Here is a 16,254-nt window from a genome sequence, read left to right on the forward strand (position 1 = left end):
ACCTTTAGCTCTTGAAAGCCTTAAACAAAAATGGAAGCTCACCAAAGCCAAAGCATAATTTGCTTTTTCAGTGTTTTAAAAAGTGTGAGTTACTTTCTCCTTTTTGTCTTAGTCTGTTTTAAAACTTAGATCACTATGACAACTTTGATTTAATTGTTGACCTCTCAAAGTTGCTGAATGATATTCTTAGACATAAAAACATGTATTTTGATAATGAAATTTAACTTAGCAACCTTTAATTGCTCTTAAAGAGTGTCATTATGAAATACAGGCTTCATTCCATTATTTGTCTCACAGGGAGGTTTCTTAAGAGTAATTATAGGCCATCCATGAATACTTTTATTTCTTTTGGTATTTTCTGTTTTTTGAATATCTTCAGATATATATTTTGTGTCATATTGTTATTATAGATTTTGGACTCAGCAAGGAATCAGTAGATCAAGAAAAGAAGGCTTACTCATTTTGTGGTACAGTAGAGTATATGGCTCCTGAAGTAGTAAATAGGAGAGGCCATTCCCAAAGTGCTGATTGGTGGTCATATGGTGTACTTATGGTAAGTAATGTTATCTTTTTAATTATGCCAATATAAAATTAATATTTAGAATTTTAATTTAAATTTTGGAGTGGGTCAGGTGAGAATAGAGTTTTGATAATCCATGATTACTAAAAAACTTGTGACTGGCTAGCTGTTATACAGTAAGAATTAAGGTTTTGGTACTCTGATTTCTTTTAAAGTTCCTAGATAAAAAGGTAAATGGCCACATTCTTTTATAAGCTATTCAGATTTAAAACTTAGAAAAAGCCTTTCCAGATTTTAGATTTCAGAATACTATGTTTAACTGTCACATGGTTTTCAATTGGGTATCACAGAATTTAGCATTTTGCCATAAACTACCTTATTGTCACATTGTTTCATGCATGTCCCTAGAAAGATTGGAAACTTCTTGAGGAGAGCAATCATGTTTCATACTACTTTTCATTTCCCATGGTGGAATATAGTGGGCATACAACTCACTAATCTGGTATAAATTAAGAATAGAACTTGCAGTATTAAGTAGGGTGATAAATGAATAGCTGTTGAATCAATTTACTTGTATAATCCATCTTGCTGATAATCCATTTTGCCTATTACTACTGAATGATATACTATATGACACATTAATATATTAGTGCCCATTATAAACCTGGCCTTTGGGGAGGATAGTGGGGTAGGAATAAACTGGAAGTACAATATTTGACATTTTTCATAACCTAAGAAGGCTTACAATCTGGTTGGGGAAGCAATTGGAACAGCTAAGTAAACTGTCTGACAGTTTAGCTTAGGAATTCAGGCAAGAAATCATATAAGTTGATTTAGGAAAAGTGGAGGAGGTGGAACTTAAATCCTGAAGCATGGATAAAATTTAAATAGCTCTAAGTCAGAAAGTATAGTATTGTGATCATATTAGCAAAGAACTGGAGTACCAATTAGAATATTAGAATAGTAGTGGAGAATGAGGGTGAAGGTGGAGGAAATGAGACTATAAGCCTATAAACATATGCATGCAATTCTCTGAGTAGTAGGAAACTTTTGTAGATTCTCTAACAAGATGGTAATTAAAGAAAAAAATGTATTTTAGGAAGGAAGGAAGAAGTGGCTGATCTTAATACCTGATTTAATGTCACAGATGAAAGAGAAGGAAAGGGTCAAAGATAAAGACACCTTTAAAATTTATGAACTTTAGGGAGTTGAAAGAATGGAAGTTCAGTAGAAAAGGGATAGTTGGAAAGGAGAGCTGGTTTTGGAATTGGATAAATAATTTATAACATGTTGCATAGGTGACTGTAGGTTTGTGGTTAACCCCTTGGTGGTAATAAATTAGGAGAGGGAAGTGGAGAGAGGATCAGAATCATCTGGAGACTTAAAAAAAAAAACACTACTCAGTCAGCCAATATACAGTTTAATTAAGGGGGGAGGTGTGATTCCAATATAATATCCTTCTTCCTTTTGTCCTTGCCATTACCACCTCTACTCCTCCAGTCCCCAGTGGAGAACCATAACTTTAGGTTTGGAGGCAGGGGATTGGAACTTGAGAACAATGATCCCTATATACTATACTTTCTTTTTTCTTATTTCCCTTTCTGTGACTTCTACCCCTACTTCTTCAGGTTCCAGTTGAGAAACATTACTATAGATTTGGGAGGGAGAACTAGGACTTGAGAGAGGTTGAGGCTAGAACAGATTTGAAAGTCATAAGTGTATAGGAAAGAGTGGAATGGATAAGCTAACTCAGATTGTGAATTCAGGTAAATGAGCAGAGGACTGAAGCGAAAGCCATTATTGAATCCAAGTTCAAGATTTAAGTATTAGAGATATATGTTGGCTTACTGACATAATAATAAAAAAGAATGAAAAAAAAAGATTTAAATATTAGAGATATAAAAAGTTTTTAGATCTAGTCTTTTTTATACCATTATTTAGTATTCTAATTACGTTGCAGTTAAATTTCTTAGGGAAAATGTTTTTTATGCCATGCACAACTGTCTCAAAAAATTGGTGTTTGTGTGTAGCTTCTTGTTCTTTTTTGATTGCTTTTTTGGGGGGACGGTGAGGAGAATGAGAATGGTTAAATCTTTTTTTCTTTTTATTTCACTAATGACTACTGATGTTGAACATATTTTCAGGAGCTTATTGGCCTTTTGTAGAAATTCTTTTAAGTTTTTATTTAAATTCCAGATAGTTAATATACATTAGTTTCAGTTGTACAAAGCATGTATGAATTTGAAATGGTTCAGTGCTTATTTTTATTTTCCATTCATTGTTAAATGTTTGCTTTAAAAGCATATTTTTGTTTTAAAAGAAAATGCTGTGTGTCTATTTTCAAATTGCTTTGGTTTTGGGAACTTAGCCAGATTAGACAAGACTGAAAAAAATTGGTTGGTTTCATTTCCTACAGGTCACCTATCAGTTGGGCTATATGTAGTGGGGTACCAGAAGTGTAGTTCCTTAATTGACTTAGTTTTCTCATCGTATTTTGACCTATCATGTAGATCCTACATGATTTGATGATCTTGTATTACATGTCTCAATTTTTTTCCTAAAGAATTTAATTGTATATTCTAAGTTCTGCTAAATTATGTGTTACTTTTTGTTTGTTTTAGTTTGAAATGCTTACTGGTACTCTGCCATTTCAAGGTAAAGACAGAAATGAGACCATGAATATGATATTAAAGTAAGTGTGAACATTATTTTTTTTTCTTTTGAGAAAAATTCCTTGCTTTCAGTTTTCAGAAACTTGTTTTCAGTTGACACAAAAGAACGTTTTTTCACACTCTTTTGTTTTCTTCTACCATTATTAAAGGGACATTATTTGTCATTGTTAAAGCATTCTTTTAAATTCTTAGATTTGTCAATTTTTAAAGTATGGCTAGATTTAAGTGAAATTTTTGAAAATCTTCTTTTTCAGAGCAAAACTTGGGATGCCTCAGTTTCTTAGTGCTGAGGCACAAAGTCTTCTAAGGATGTTATTCAAAAGGAATCCAGCAAATAGATTGGGTATTCTTTATTGTCTTAGCATTTTTAACAATATATTGCATGCTTTGGGAGGATAATTTTAACTTTGTTTTCTGGCTTAGTTCATTTACTGTTGTGATATATTTATACCTAGAAGTTTGCATTTTGTATATACATAGATCCAGTAAATTCTGTTGTGTCCATAATTTAAAAATGGAGTGGTCTAGTTATTCAGAACTTCTGTTTAATATATCATTATGTATATCATGTGGATTACCTCTTCTAAAATAATTCGCAGAATTATCCCTTATATAGGTAATCCTTTTGGATATTTGAATGTAATTATTTTGTCCAGTGGTCTTCAAGGTAAATATGTCTGTAGTCTCTCATTATTTGGCCACTTACTGGTTACCTTTCCCTGGATCCAGATGTGATCCTATAATTTTATTTATGTATTTGTGTTAAAATTTCAATATCACTTTATTCTGTTGCCCTTCTTAATTTGGCATTGAGATACAAGGTCATAAGTTGAATTGTGAGGGAAGGAAAATATATTTAAATTTTAGTTATATGTTAAACATTATTTTGATTTAACTTGGAAGGCATTTCAGTATTTCATGATACTTTATGTGCTTCAGTGTGAACATCAGATATATTTTATCATATTAAATTGAAAAACACAATGAAATATCTGATAAGAAATCAAAAATTTTCACTGCAAAGAATCTATGAAATGTGTATAGTCTTGTACAGATAATAAACAGAGAAGCCAGGTAGAAAGCTTAAAAAATTATACCAGTGAAAAATTATTTTTTTTATAGGTTCAGAAGGAGTTGAGGAAATCAAAAGACATCTCTTTTTTGCAAATGTTGACTGGAATGTAAGTTCAGTAGAAACTTTCTTGCTAAGTGACTTTAATATGAACTAACACTGAAGAATAAAAGGGTTATATTTGGACTTTGTTGATAAACTTAATTTGTTTCTCTTTTTTTGGTGTGAGATTTTTATTTAGAGGTATAGTTGTCATAGCAATTACCTTGAGCCAGTAGATGTGTGAATGATACTTAGTAAATTTTTGTTATTCATATGTTTTACCTATTAAATGTGGTTACTATTCTCCCCTATTCTCTGTTGGGGAATGTGAAGGAGGGAGAAAAAGGGGTAATGGTGTGAATGATAAGGCAAATTCTTAAAGAAAATGAATTCTAATTCATTTCTCTTTCTCCTTCACATTCCCCAACTGAGAATAGGGGAGAATAACCACGTTTAACCAGTAAAAAACTTCTGTACAGCAAAGGAAACAATCAACAAAACTAAAAGGCAACTTATGGAATGGGGGAAGATATTTGCAGATGACATATCTGAAAAAGGGTTAGTATCCAAAATATATAAAGAACTTATAAAATTCAACACCCAAAAAATGAATGATCCAGTTAAAAACTGGGCAGAAGACATGAATAGACATTTTTCCAAAGACATACAGATTACCAGCAGATACATGAAAAGATGCTCAACATCACTCATCATCAGGGAAACGCAAATCAAAATTACGATGAGATATCATTTTGTATCAGTTAGAATGGCTAAAATTAACAACACAGGAAGCAACAGGTGTTGGCCAGGATGCAGAGAAAGGGGAACCTTCTTATACTGTTGGTGGGAATGCAAAGTGGTGCAGCCACTCTGAAAACAGTATGGAGGTTCAAGGAAAAGTTACAAATAGAACTACTGTATGGACCCAGCAGTTGCACTATTAGGTATTTACCCAAAGGATGCATAAATACTGATTCAAAGGGATATATGCACCCGATGTTTATAACAGCATTATCAAGAACAGCCAAATTTCCAAATTTGGGAAACAGCCCAAATGTCCATCGACTGAATGGATAGAGAAGAAGTGGTATATATATATATATATATACAATAGAATATTACTCAGCCATCAAAACGAATGAAATCTTGCCATTTGCAATGACATGGATCTAACTAGAGTGTATTATGCTAAGTGAAATAAGTCAGTCAGAGAAAGACAATTATATGATACCACTCATATGTGGAATTTAAGAAACAACACAAATGAAAAGGGGCGGGGGAAGAGATGCAAACCAAGAAACAGACTCTTAACTATAGAGAACAAACTGAGGGGAGGTGAGTGGGTGGGAATGGGTTAAACAGGTGGTGGATATTAAGGAAGGCACTTGTTATGATGAGCATCAGGTGTCATGTGTAAGTGATGAATCACTGAGTTCTACACCTAAAACTAATATTGCACTGTATGTTAACTAGCTGGAATTTAAATTAAAAGCTGGAAAAATGATTTTTTTTGTAATTGTACAACTGCATAATATAAGCCATTAGTATTAATACCCTGAAAGGCCACTTAGTGGGCATGCTGCATGGGAGTCTGCCCTTTGTCATAGGTGTGTGCATCCCTTCCCTGGTATCCTTATATCCCCTTGTGATTTTTTTTCTAATGCTTGTCTGCTCTTTCTTTCTCCTTAACTGGACAACTTCAGATTCCTTTTGTCCATCATTCTTATATCTAAACAGTTTATGTTCATTGTTCTTAATTTAAATAAGAAAAGAATGGATTGTTTATATATTATATAAATAAAAATCAAAGGACAACTGCAGATTCCTTTTGTCCATCATTCTTATATCTAAACAGTTTATGTTCATTGTTCTTAATTTAAATAAGAAAATAATGGATTGTTTATATATTATATAAATAAAAATCAAAGTAATTCTTTATTTTTCCCCTCTATGGGACTGTGGCCTTTTAAGAAAGCAGATTTTTTAAAGAAGGTAGTAGATTTTCCTATATTTTAAGATGTTTTAAATGTTATTTCAAAAACAAATGTTAGGAAGTTAAATTGTTAGACAAGATTATAATTTTAAATTATATAATAAGAGCCCTAAACAGTATGTTTAAGACATATTTTTGTGTAACAACAAAATATTTTAGGTGAAATATATACTTCTTAAGATAATCTATTAGTTTTGAAATTCTTGAATGTTATTAGTTATTTCTGTATGGTCACATTGTAATATATTCTACATGGTTATTTTACCAGTGAGAATTCAAGTCAGTTTTTGATATCCAAAATTGAACATCATTCCTTGTGAATGCAACTTTTGGCATCACTGTTGTATTTCCTGGTCTCATTTGACTGTACATTATCTCTCAAATTTTTAGAATTTGGTTAACAGGTATCCAAAGCCTGTTAAAATTTTGTTTATTAAATTGTGAGTCTTCTGTTAAGGACTGTAAATATCATGTTCTGCTTTCCATTAGAAAATATAATTTTAAAGTGTTAATATGATTTTGTGTTACCCTGTTTTTTCTTCTAGAAATTATATAGAAGAGAAGTTCAACCTCCTTTCAAACCTGCTTCCGGAAAACCAGATGATACTTTTTGTTTTGATCCGGAGTTTACTGCAAAAACACCTAAAGGTAATGCATGTTTATATGTAACATCAGGGCTTTCATTCAATTAGATTGTTAAAAATGAACTAGCTTCTTAGGTAAAACTAAATAAATTTTAAGTTTGCAGAGGGTTGGTTTGCCCTATATGAAAGTGTGGATCGTATATACATCATTGCTTGGGCATCTTTCAAACAGAGGAATTAAATAGGAAATATTTATCAGGGAATCGAGGGCTAGAGAAAAGGGTAAAATTTTTTCATTCTTGTTTTAAAAGTCCTTTGACATGCTAATGCATTATAGGGTAAGGGATAGGAGGTAAGATGAGATATATCACTGACTCTTACAATTTATAATTTAATGAGGTCTACTTACAGTAGCATCTATTTCATGCATTAATTCAACAAATATTGAAGACCAACAAATATTGAAGGTACTAAGCAGGGAAGATGTAGCAGTGAACAGAACAGGCAAAGTACAGTCCATGGGGCTTGCATACTAGCTAGCATGGAGAGACAGACAATATGCAGTAAATCAAACACATGATATACTATGTCTGATGGAAACATTTAATGGTTTCTTTTATTTTTAAAGAAATGCTAACATTTCATATCATAGTTTTCTGTGTAGTTCTAACTAAATATAATTATTTGGACATTAGATTCTCCTGGTTTGCCAGCTAGTGCTAATGCTCATCAGCTCTTCAAAGGATTCAGCTTTGTTGCAACTTCTGCTGCAGAAGAATGTAAAATTACTCCTGTCACAAGTGCAAATGTGTTACCAATTGTTCAGGTAAATTCCACTTAATCAGGTGATTTGGTGTAGGGATAACTATTTCTTTCAGTTATTGCTAAAGGATTTACAATAACTTTAAGTGATTTTTTATTTATTTTTATTATGTTCAGTTAGCCAGCATATAATACAAGTTTTTGTTGTAGTGTTCTATGATTCATTAGTTGCATATAACACCCAATGCTCGTCCCCAAAAAATGTTCAACATCGCTAGCCATCAGGGAAATACAAGCCAAAACCACAATGAGATATACCACCTTACACCAGTCAGAATGGCTAAAATGAACAAGACAGGGAACAACAAATGTTGGCAAGGATGTGGAGAAAGGGGAACCCTCTTACACTGTTGGTGGGAATGCGAGCTGGTACAGCCACTCTGGAAGACAGTATGGAGGTTCCTCAAGATGTTAAAAATTTTAAGTGATTTTTAACTTCTTAATTTATCTCTGTGTATAACATGATTTAAAGATGTCTCCATATGTTTTGGAAAAAAGCATATAGTAGTAACCTTTAATTATATTTATGTAATCTCTTCTGGCAAGAAAAATGTAATGGCAGTGTATAAACTAGTTGGTTTATTGTATTGCCTTTGGGGATCTAGAAAACCTAAAATTTAGGATCAGCAAAGAATCTCTTTAAACCATTTATAAATACTGATAAAACTTCTCTATAATGAATTTTTAAAAAGATTTCAGATTAATGAATATTTAGGAGAGAAGATAATAAATGTGAAAATATTTCATTCTCTTTAATATTTTACTATAAAAAAACAGATAAATGGAAATGCTGCACAATTTGCTGAAGTATATGAGTTAAAAGAGGATATTGGTGTTGGGTCCTATTCTGTTTGCAAGCGATGCATTCATACAGCTACCAACATGGAATTTGCAGTGAAGGTATTATCTCTGAGCCTAACTTGTTTGATTTAATATATATATATATATATATATTAAATTTTATATATATTAAATTTTATATATATTAAATTTTATATATTAAATTCTAGTTAGTTAACATATATGGTAAAAATTGTTTTAGGTGTAGAACTTAGTGATTCTTCACTTGCATATAACACCCAGTACTCATCATAGATGGGGGAAAAGTCTTAAGACTGAATATTTTCATTTGAATTTCTTTCTAAGACTTTATTTTGGAGGAATGGTATATTTCATGAATGTCTTGTTTTAAATAGTTTTATTGTAAAATAGTATGTTATGATTATGCAATTGTGACAATTACTGTTACATTTGGATTACATTATCTGTTGGTATAGTTTCAGTTAAGTGGAATATAATGTTAAGGAAAGTGTTCTTTTTTTTTATTAAGTTTCAGTTATAGGAAATTTTTAAATGTTAAAATAATATGAAACAAGCATCACTCTTGAGTTTTAAGTATTTGCTTAAAATATAACCAAATTGAAAATATTTCATTCATTTTTACACAAAGAAAATAATTTGGTTTTCTCTGAAATTTTTCTTGACTTATTTCTTAGATCATTGACAAAAGTAAGAGAGACCCCTCAGAAGAAATTGAGATTTTGATGCGCTATGGACAGCACCCTAACATTATTACTTTAAAGGATGTAGGTATTCAAAATCTATATCAGCTAAGCTAATGAAGTTATGGCTTGACACTTTATTTTCTTTTTGCAACTTTTCATGTTTATGGTATATTCTACTTTTAAGCTACAAAATCTAAAAAATCTTAAATTAGCCACTTCAATTCTTTTTTCCCCCCTGTGATTCTGTACTTCTACCCTTCTTATACCACATCAAAAAGGAACTACAGTGGTTGCTAAATGACAGTATCCTGATGGCTTGAATATATTCTGACTGGTCAACTAATCAACATTATAACTGTACCATTTATTATCCTGTAGTACTATAAATATAGAAGATATAAGAGATTTAGAATCTGCCAAATTCTAAAATATTTTACTTTCTTGCTTATATAGCAAATGGCTATAGCATTATGGATTGTTCCTTGAGTGAAATAGTATTATGCATTTTGATTTGTAATCTTTAAGCAGTCTTTATAGATATAGATATAGATATAGATATAGATATAGATATAGATATACACACATACACACACACACACACACACATCTGTGTACACAAACATCTCACATGCCCTGAATGAAAGGGTACACATATTTTTTCTTACTTATTCTCCTTAATATAATATTTGAATTCAACAGATATTTAAGATACCATATCAGATAATGGACTGTGAGGATATTTATAAAAAATATATTTACTGCAAGAAGGAAACTTACTATTAGTAGGGAAGAGAAGTGGCTATAATATAATAAAAAATGAGATAGATGCTATTTGAGAGACACAGAGTTCTATTGTTCCACATATATCATTTGATGAAGTGTAATGTACAACTTCAAAAGTTAATACAATTATATATTTAACATGGCCTCAAGACTGTGTAGGAGGTTGTTTAGCCATTTTAATCTTCAGTGTAGCCTGTACTATATTAACAGTAAGGGATCAATGTGCTTTTTTTTAACAATAGAGGTTAACTAGAAAAGGAAAGTAAACATAATGTCAAAATTTCAGAATTATAATTATAAATAATAATTTTTTTTTTTTAGGTTTATGACGATGGTAGATATGTTTACCTTGTTACGGATTTGATGAAAGGAGGAGAACTACTTGACCGTATTCTCAAAAAAAAATGTTTCTCAGAACGGGAAGCTAGTGATGTACTGATTGTAATAACTAAGACAGTTGACTATCTTCATTGTCAAGGAGTAAGTTGTAGTTATATTCTCCCCTTCAATTTTGGGACTTATATATCTTTATAAAATTATATCTAGGAGATGCCACTCAAAATGAATTTTCCCATAACATGTATTTCTATAGAGAATATCCTAATAAAATTCATAATATAGTGAAAGTTATAGATTTAGGAAATTGGGTAATATTTTATTAATTCTCTTCACTCTTCCTGTTGCCCTGATTTAAGAACATACTAGTTTTAAAGTGGTTTGAATTATATAAATATATCTAACCTTGACTTTGAAATTATTAAACCTAATCAAACTTAAAAATCAAACAAAATAATTATCCAAGGATATGTTGTGAATATTATTCAAATTATGCTGTATCTAACATACAAATTTCTGGCAGTAAAAGGACTGTATATCTTTTTTGGGGGGTATAGTTGACACACTATGTTACATTAGTTTCAAGTGTACAACATAGTGATTCAACAACTCTATACATTATGCTGTACTCGCCACAACAGATGTAGCTACCATCTGTCACCATACAGTGCTATTACATTACCAGTGACTGTATTCCCTATACCATACTTTTTATTCCCATAACTTACTCATTCCATACCTGGAAGCCTGTATCTCCCACTCCCCTTCACCCGTTTTGCCCATACCTCCATCCACTCTCCTCTGGAAACCATCATTTTGTTTCTGTATTTATAGGTCTGATTCTGCTTTTTGTTTATTTGTTATTCACTTGTTTTTTAGATTTCATGTGAAAGTAAAATTATATGGTATTCGTCTTTCCCAGTCTGACTTACTTCTCTTAGCATAATACCCTCTAGGTCCACCCATGTTGTTGAACATGGCAATATCTCAATTTTTTTATGGCTGTTCAATAATATCCCATTACACACACACACACACACACACACACACACACACACACACACACACATCCCATCGTCTTTATCCATTCTTCTATGGACGGACACTTAAGTTGCTTCCATATCTTGGCTATTGTAAATAATGCTTCAATAAACATAGGGGTGCCTATGTATTTTTCAATTAGTGTTTTGTTTTCTTTGGGCAAATATCCAGTAGTGAAGTTATTAGATGGCATGGTATTTCTATTTTTAATTTTTTGAGGAGCCTACATACTGTTTTCCACAGTGGCTATACCAGGTTACATTCCTATCAACAGTGCTCTAAGGTTCCTTTTTTCCACATCCTTGCTAGCACCTGTTATTTCTTGCCTTTTTGATTCTAGGCATTCTGATAGTTGTAAGGTGACATCTCATTGTGCTGATTTACATTTTCCTGATGATGAGTGATACTGAACATCTTTACATGTGTATATTGGCCATCTGTGTGTCTTCTTTGGAAAAATACCCAGAGGACTGTATATCTTGACCCTTGCCAACCCCTACTCCAAATACAGTAACAAATTTGGATTCTAAGCATTTGAAATATTAATATATTAAAATTTTTGGTGGAGGAGCAGGCCTGTTATTTCATTTCCTATGTCTTTATGAAGAGAACAAATGAATTAAGTTATGAAAAAAGGTCAACTTTTATTATATACAACTATACAAGGAAACAAAGTCACAAATAATTTAAAGTTTGAATCAGTTGTAATAGTACATATGTAATCACTTAACTATAAAAAATTTAAAAATGCCCTCCTTAATACCCATCACCAGGAGGGAACATACTGCATGGTGCACTGGGTGTTATACGCAAGTAATGAATCATGGAAATTTACATCAAAAACTAGGGATGTACTCTATGGTGACTAACATAATTTTTAAAAAATTGAAAAAAAATCTGGCAATTTAGCTTGTAACTCAAATCTAGTAGAACAATTTAGAGGTGAAAAATCCTAATAATTTAAATTTATGGTATGGAAGTATATCTATCTATCTATCTATCTACATATATGTATATAAATATGCCACATTATAAAACAATTTAAAAATAAACAATTCGGAATTGGCACAGTGAAAATTCTAAAGGGGGCTTTCTTATAATTAAGAAAAAGAAGCCAGTACTTAGTGTGTGTTTTAAGAGAGTATATTTTAAATATTTTGAAAAATACACTGTAAACTGCTGAAGGAGTAATTCTATTGTAATTTAATTCCTTGATTGTCTTCATCAACACTCTCTAAAAAAGGGTGACCAGGATTTTTGAGACAAATCAAATAACTATTTTTTCTTTATTGTTTTAGAAACCTTTGGATTCTTACATCATTTAAATAAATCAATGATAGACATATATTGAGTATTTCTACATGCCAGGCATTGTAAAATGTGTTGCAGATTCAAGCATAAGTAAGACATGGTCCTCGTCTTTTAAAAAATTTGAGTATACTAAAATGCTGATTAAAGATAGAACTAGAATAAAAGAAGTGGAATATTACTAGGACAGTCATCACATAGAGAATTTCACAATATTTTCCCTTTCTAGCATTTCATTTGGTTCTCATTGTTTCTGTTTTTCTTTTTTTTAATAATAATATTTTTTATTATATTATGTTAGTCACCATACAGTACATCCCTAGTTTTTGATGTAAAGTTCCATGATTCATTACTCGCGTATAACACCCAGGGCACCATGCAATACGTGCCCTTCTTAATACCCATCACCTGCCTATCCCATTCCCCCCGGCTCTGAAGGCCTCAGTTTGTTTCCCAGAGTCCATAGTCTCTCGTGGTTCATTCCCCCTTCTCTTTACCACCCTTTCTTTTTCCCTTTCTTCTCCTACCGATCTTCCTACTTCTTATGTTCCATAAATGAGTGACACCATATGATAATTGACTTTCGCTCCTTGACTTATTTCACCTAACATTATCTCCTCCAGTCCCGTCCATGTTGCAGCAAATGTTGAGAAACCATTCCTTTTGATGGCTGAGTAATATTCCATTGTATATATGGACCACATCTTCTTAATCCAGTCATCTGTTGAAGGGCATCTCAGCTCCTTCCACGATTTAGCTAATGTGGACAATACTGCTATGAACATTGGGGTGCATATGGCCCTTCTCATCACTGTGTCTGTATCTTTGGGGTAAATAACCAGTAGTGCAATGGCTGGATCACAGGGTAGCTCAATTTTTACCTTCTTAAGCGACTTCTACACTGTTCTCCAAAGTGGCTGTACCAACTTGCATTCCCACCAACAAAGTAGGAGGGATCCCCTTTCTCCACATCCTCTCCAACATTTGTTGTGTCCTGCTTGTCTAATTTTGCCATTCTAACTGGAGTAAGGTGGTATCTCAGTGTGGTTTTGATTTGAATTTCCCTGATGCCTAATGATTGTGAACATTTTTTCATGTGTCTGTTAGCAATTTGTATGTCTTCATTGGTAAAGTGTCTGTTCATATCTTCTGCCCATTTTTTGATTTGATTATTTGTTTCTTGTGTATTGAATTGGAGAAGTTCTTTGTAGATCTTGGATACCAGTCTTTTTTTATTATTATTGTATGTTAGTCACCACACAGTACATCCCTGGTTTCTGATATAAAGTTCGATGATTCATTAGTTGCATATAACACCCAGTGCACCATGCGATACATGCCCTCCTTGCTACCCATCACCAGTCTATCCCATTGCCCCAGCCCCCTCCCCTCTGAAGCCCTCAGTTTGTTTCTCAAGAGTCCATAGTCTCTCATACTTCATTCCCCCTTCTGATCACCCCCCCTTTCTTTATCCCTTTCTTCCCCTACCAGTCTTCCTAGTTCTTATGTTCCACAGATGAGAGAAATCATATGACAATTGTCTTTCTCTGTTTGACTTATTTCACTTAGCATTATCTCCTACAGTGCCGTACATGTTGCAGCAAATGTTGAGAACTCGTTCTTTCTGATAGCTGAGTAATATTCCATTGTATATATGGACCACAACTTCTTAATCCATTTGTCTGTTGAAGGGCATCTCTGTTCCTTCCATGATTTGGCTATTGTGGACAGTGCTGCTATGAACATTGGGGTGCATAAGGCCCTTCTGTTCACTACATCTGTACCTTTGGGGTAAATACCGAGTAGTGCAATGGTTGGGTCATAGGGTAGCTCAATTTTTAACTTTTTAAGGGACCTCCAGACTGTTTTCCAGAGTGGCTGTACCAACTTGCATTCCCACCAACAATGTAGGAGGGATCCCCTTTCTCCATATCCTCTCCAACAATTGTTGTTTCTTGCCTTTTCTATTTCTGCCATTCTAACTGCCATAAGGTGGTATCTTAGTGTGGTTTTGACTTGAATTTCCCTGATGACTAAAGATTTTGAACATTTTTTCATGTGTCTGTTAGCCATTTGTCTGTCATCATTGGAAAAGTTTCTGTTCATATCTTCTGCCCATTTTATGATTTCTTTATTTGTTTCTCACATATTGAGTTTGAGAAGTTCTTTGTAGATCTTCGATACCAGTCTTTTATCTGTAGTGTCATTTGCAAATATCTTCTCCCTTTCTGTGGACTGCCTCTTAGTTTTTTGGACTCTTTCCTTGACTGTGAGGAAGCTTTTTATCTTGATGAAGTGCCACAAGTTCATTTTTTCTTTTGTTTCTCTTGCCTTTGGAGATGTGTCATGAAAGAAGTTGCTGTGGCCGTTGTCAAAGAGGTTGCTGCCTATGTTCTCCTCTAGAATTCTGATGGATTCGTGTCTCACATCGAGGTCTTTTATCCATTTGGAGTTTATCTTTGTGTATGGTGTGAGAGTGGTCAAGTTTCATTCTTTTGCATGTAGCTGTCCTATTTTCCCAGCACCATGTATTAAAGATACTGTCTTTATCCACTGGATGTTTTTTCCTTCTTTGTCAAAGATTAGTTGCCCAAAGAGTCGAGGGTCCATTTCTCGGTTGTCTATTCCGTTCCATTGGTCTATGTGTCTGTTTTTGTGCCAGTACCATGCTGTTTTTGTGATCACAGCTTTGTAGTACAGCTTCAATTCCAGCAACGTGATGCCCCCAGCTTTGTTTTTCCTTTTCAACAATTCCTTGGTGATTCGGGGCCTTTTCTGGTTCCACACAAATTTAAGGGATATTTCTTCCAGCTCTTTGAAAAATGTCATTGGTATTTGGATCCGGATGGCATTGAAAGTGTAGATTGCTCTGGGTAGCATAGACATTTTAACTATGTTAATTCTTCTGATCCATGAGCATGGAATATTTTTCCATTTTTTTGTGTCTTATTCAATGTCTTTCAAGAGTGATTTGTAGTTTCTAGAATATAGATCCTTCATGGCTCTAGTTAAATTAATTCCAAGATAACATATGATTTTTGGTGCTATTGTAAATGGAATGGATTCCCTAATTTCTCTTTCTTCAGTCTCGTTGTTCATGTATAGAAATGCAACTGATTTCTGAGCATTGATTTTGTAACCCGCCACATTACCGAATTGCTCTATAAATTATAGTAGTTTGGTGGTGGATTCTTTTGAATCTTCCATATAGAGTATTATGTCATCTGTGAAGAGAGACAGTTTGACTTCCTCTTTGCCAATTTGGATACCTTTTATCCCTTTTTGTTGTCTGATTGGTGTTACAAGGACTTCTACAACTATGTTGAATAATAATGACGAGAGTGGGCATACTCGTCGTGTTCCTGATCTTAAGGGAAAGGCTTCCAACTTTTCCCCATGAGAAGAATATTTGCTGTAGGATTTACATAGATGGTTTTTATGAAATTGAAGAATGTACCCTCTATCCCTACACTCTGAAATGTTTTAATCAGGAAAGGATGCTGTATTTTCTCAAATGCTTTTTCTGCATCTATTGAGAGAGTCGTATGGTTCTTGACTCTTATCTTGTTGATATGA

The 16,254-nt window shown here is 33.0% G+C and overlaps 1 protein-coding gene across 5 annotated transcripts in view; it reads left to right on the forward strand.

Annotated features, from left to right (window-relative positions):
• The window catches only part of RPS6KA6 (ribosomal protein S6 kinase A6), a 192,356-nt gene that overhangs the window by 123,229 nt on the left and 52,873 nt on the right, over window positions 1-16,254 (forward strand). For all 5 annotated transcript variants that reach the window (XM_045805163.2, XM_087860312.1, XM_087860313.1 and 2 more), the window contains 9 exons: window positions 411-553; window positions 3,142-3,212; window positions 3,447-3,535; window positions 4,315-4,373; window positions 6,845-6,947; window positions 7,579-7,709; window positions 8,483-8,605; window positions 9,202-9,291; window positions 10,315-10,473. In XM_045805163.2, the coding sequence (XP_045661119.1) occupies window positions 411-553; window positions 3,142-3,212; window positions 3,447-3,535; window positions 4,315-4,373; window positions 6,845-6,947; window positions 7,579-7,709; window positions 8,483-8,605; window positions 9,202-9,291; window positions 10,315-10,473 (968 nt within the window). The remainder of the gene's footprint in view (window positions 1-410; window positions 554-3,141; window positions 3,213-3,446; window positions 3,536-4,314; window positions 4,374-6,844; window positions 6,948-7,578; window positions 7,710-8,482; window positions 8,606-9,201; window positions 9,292-10,314; window positions 10,474-16,254) is intronic.

Source organism: Ursus americanus, chromosome X (assembly GCF_024610735.1).
Source record: "Ursus americanus isolate L20-20 chromosome X, mUrsAme1.1.p, whole genome shotgun sequence".
NCBI classification, from domain to species: domain Eukaryota; kingdom Metazoa; phylum Chordata; class Mammalia; order Carnivora; family Ursidae; genus Ursus; species Ursus americanus.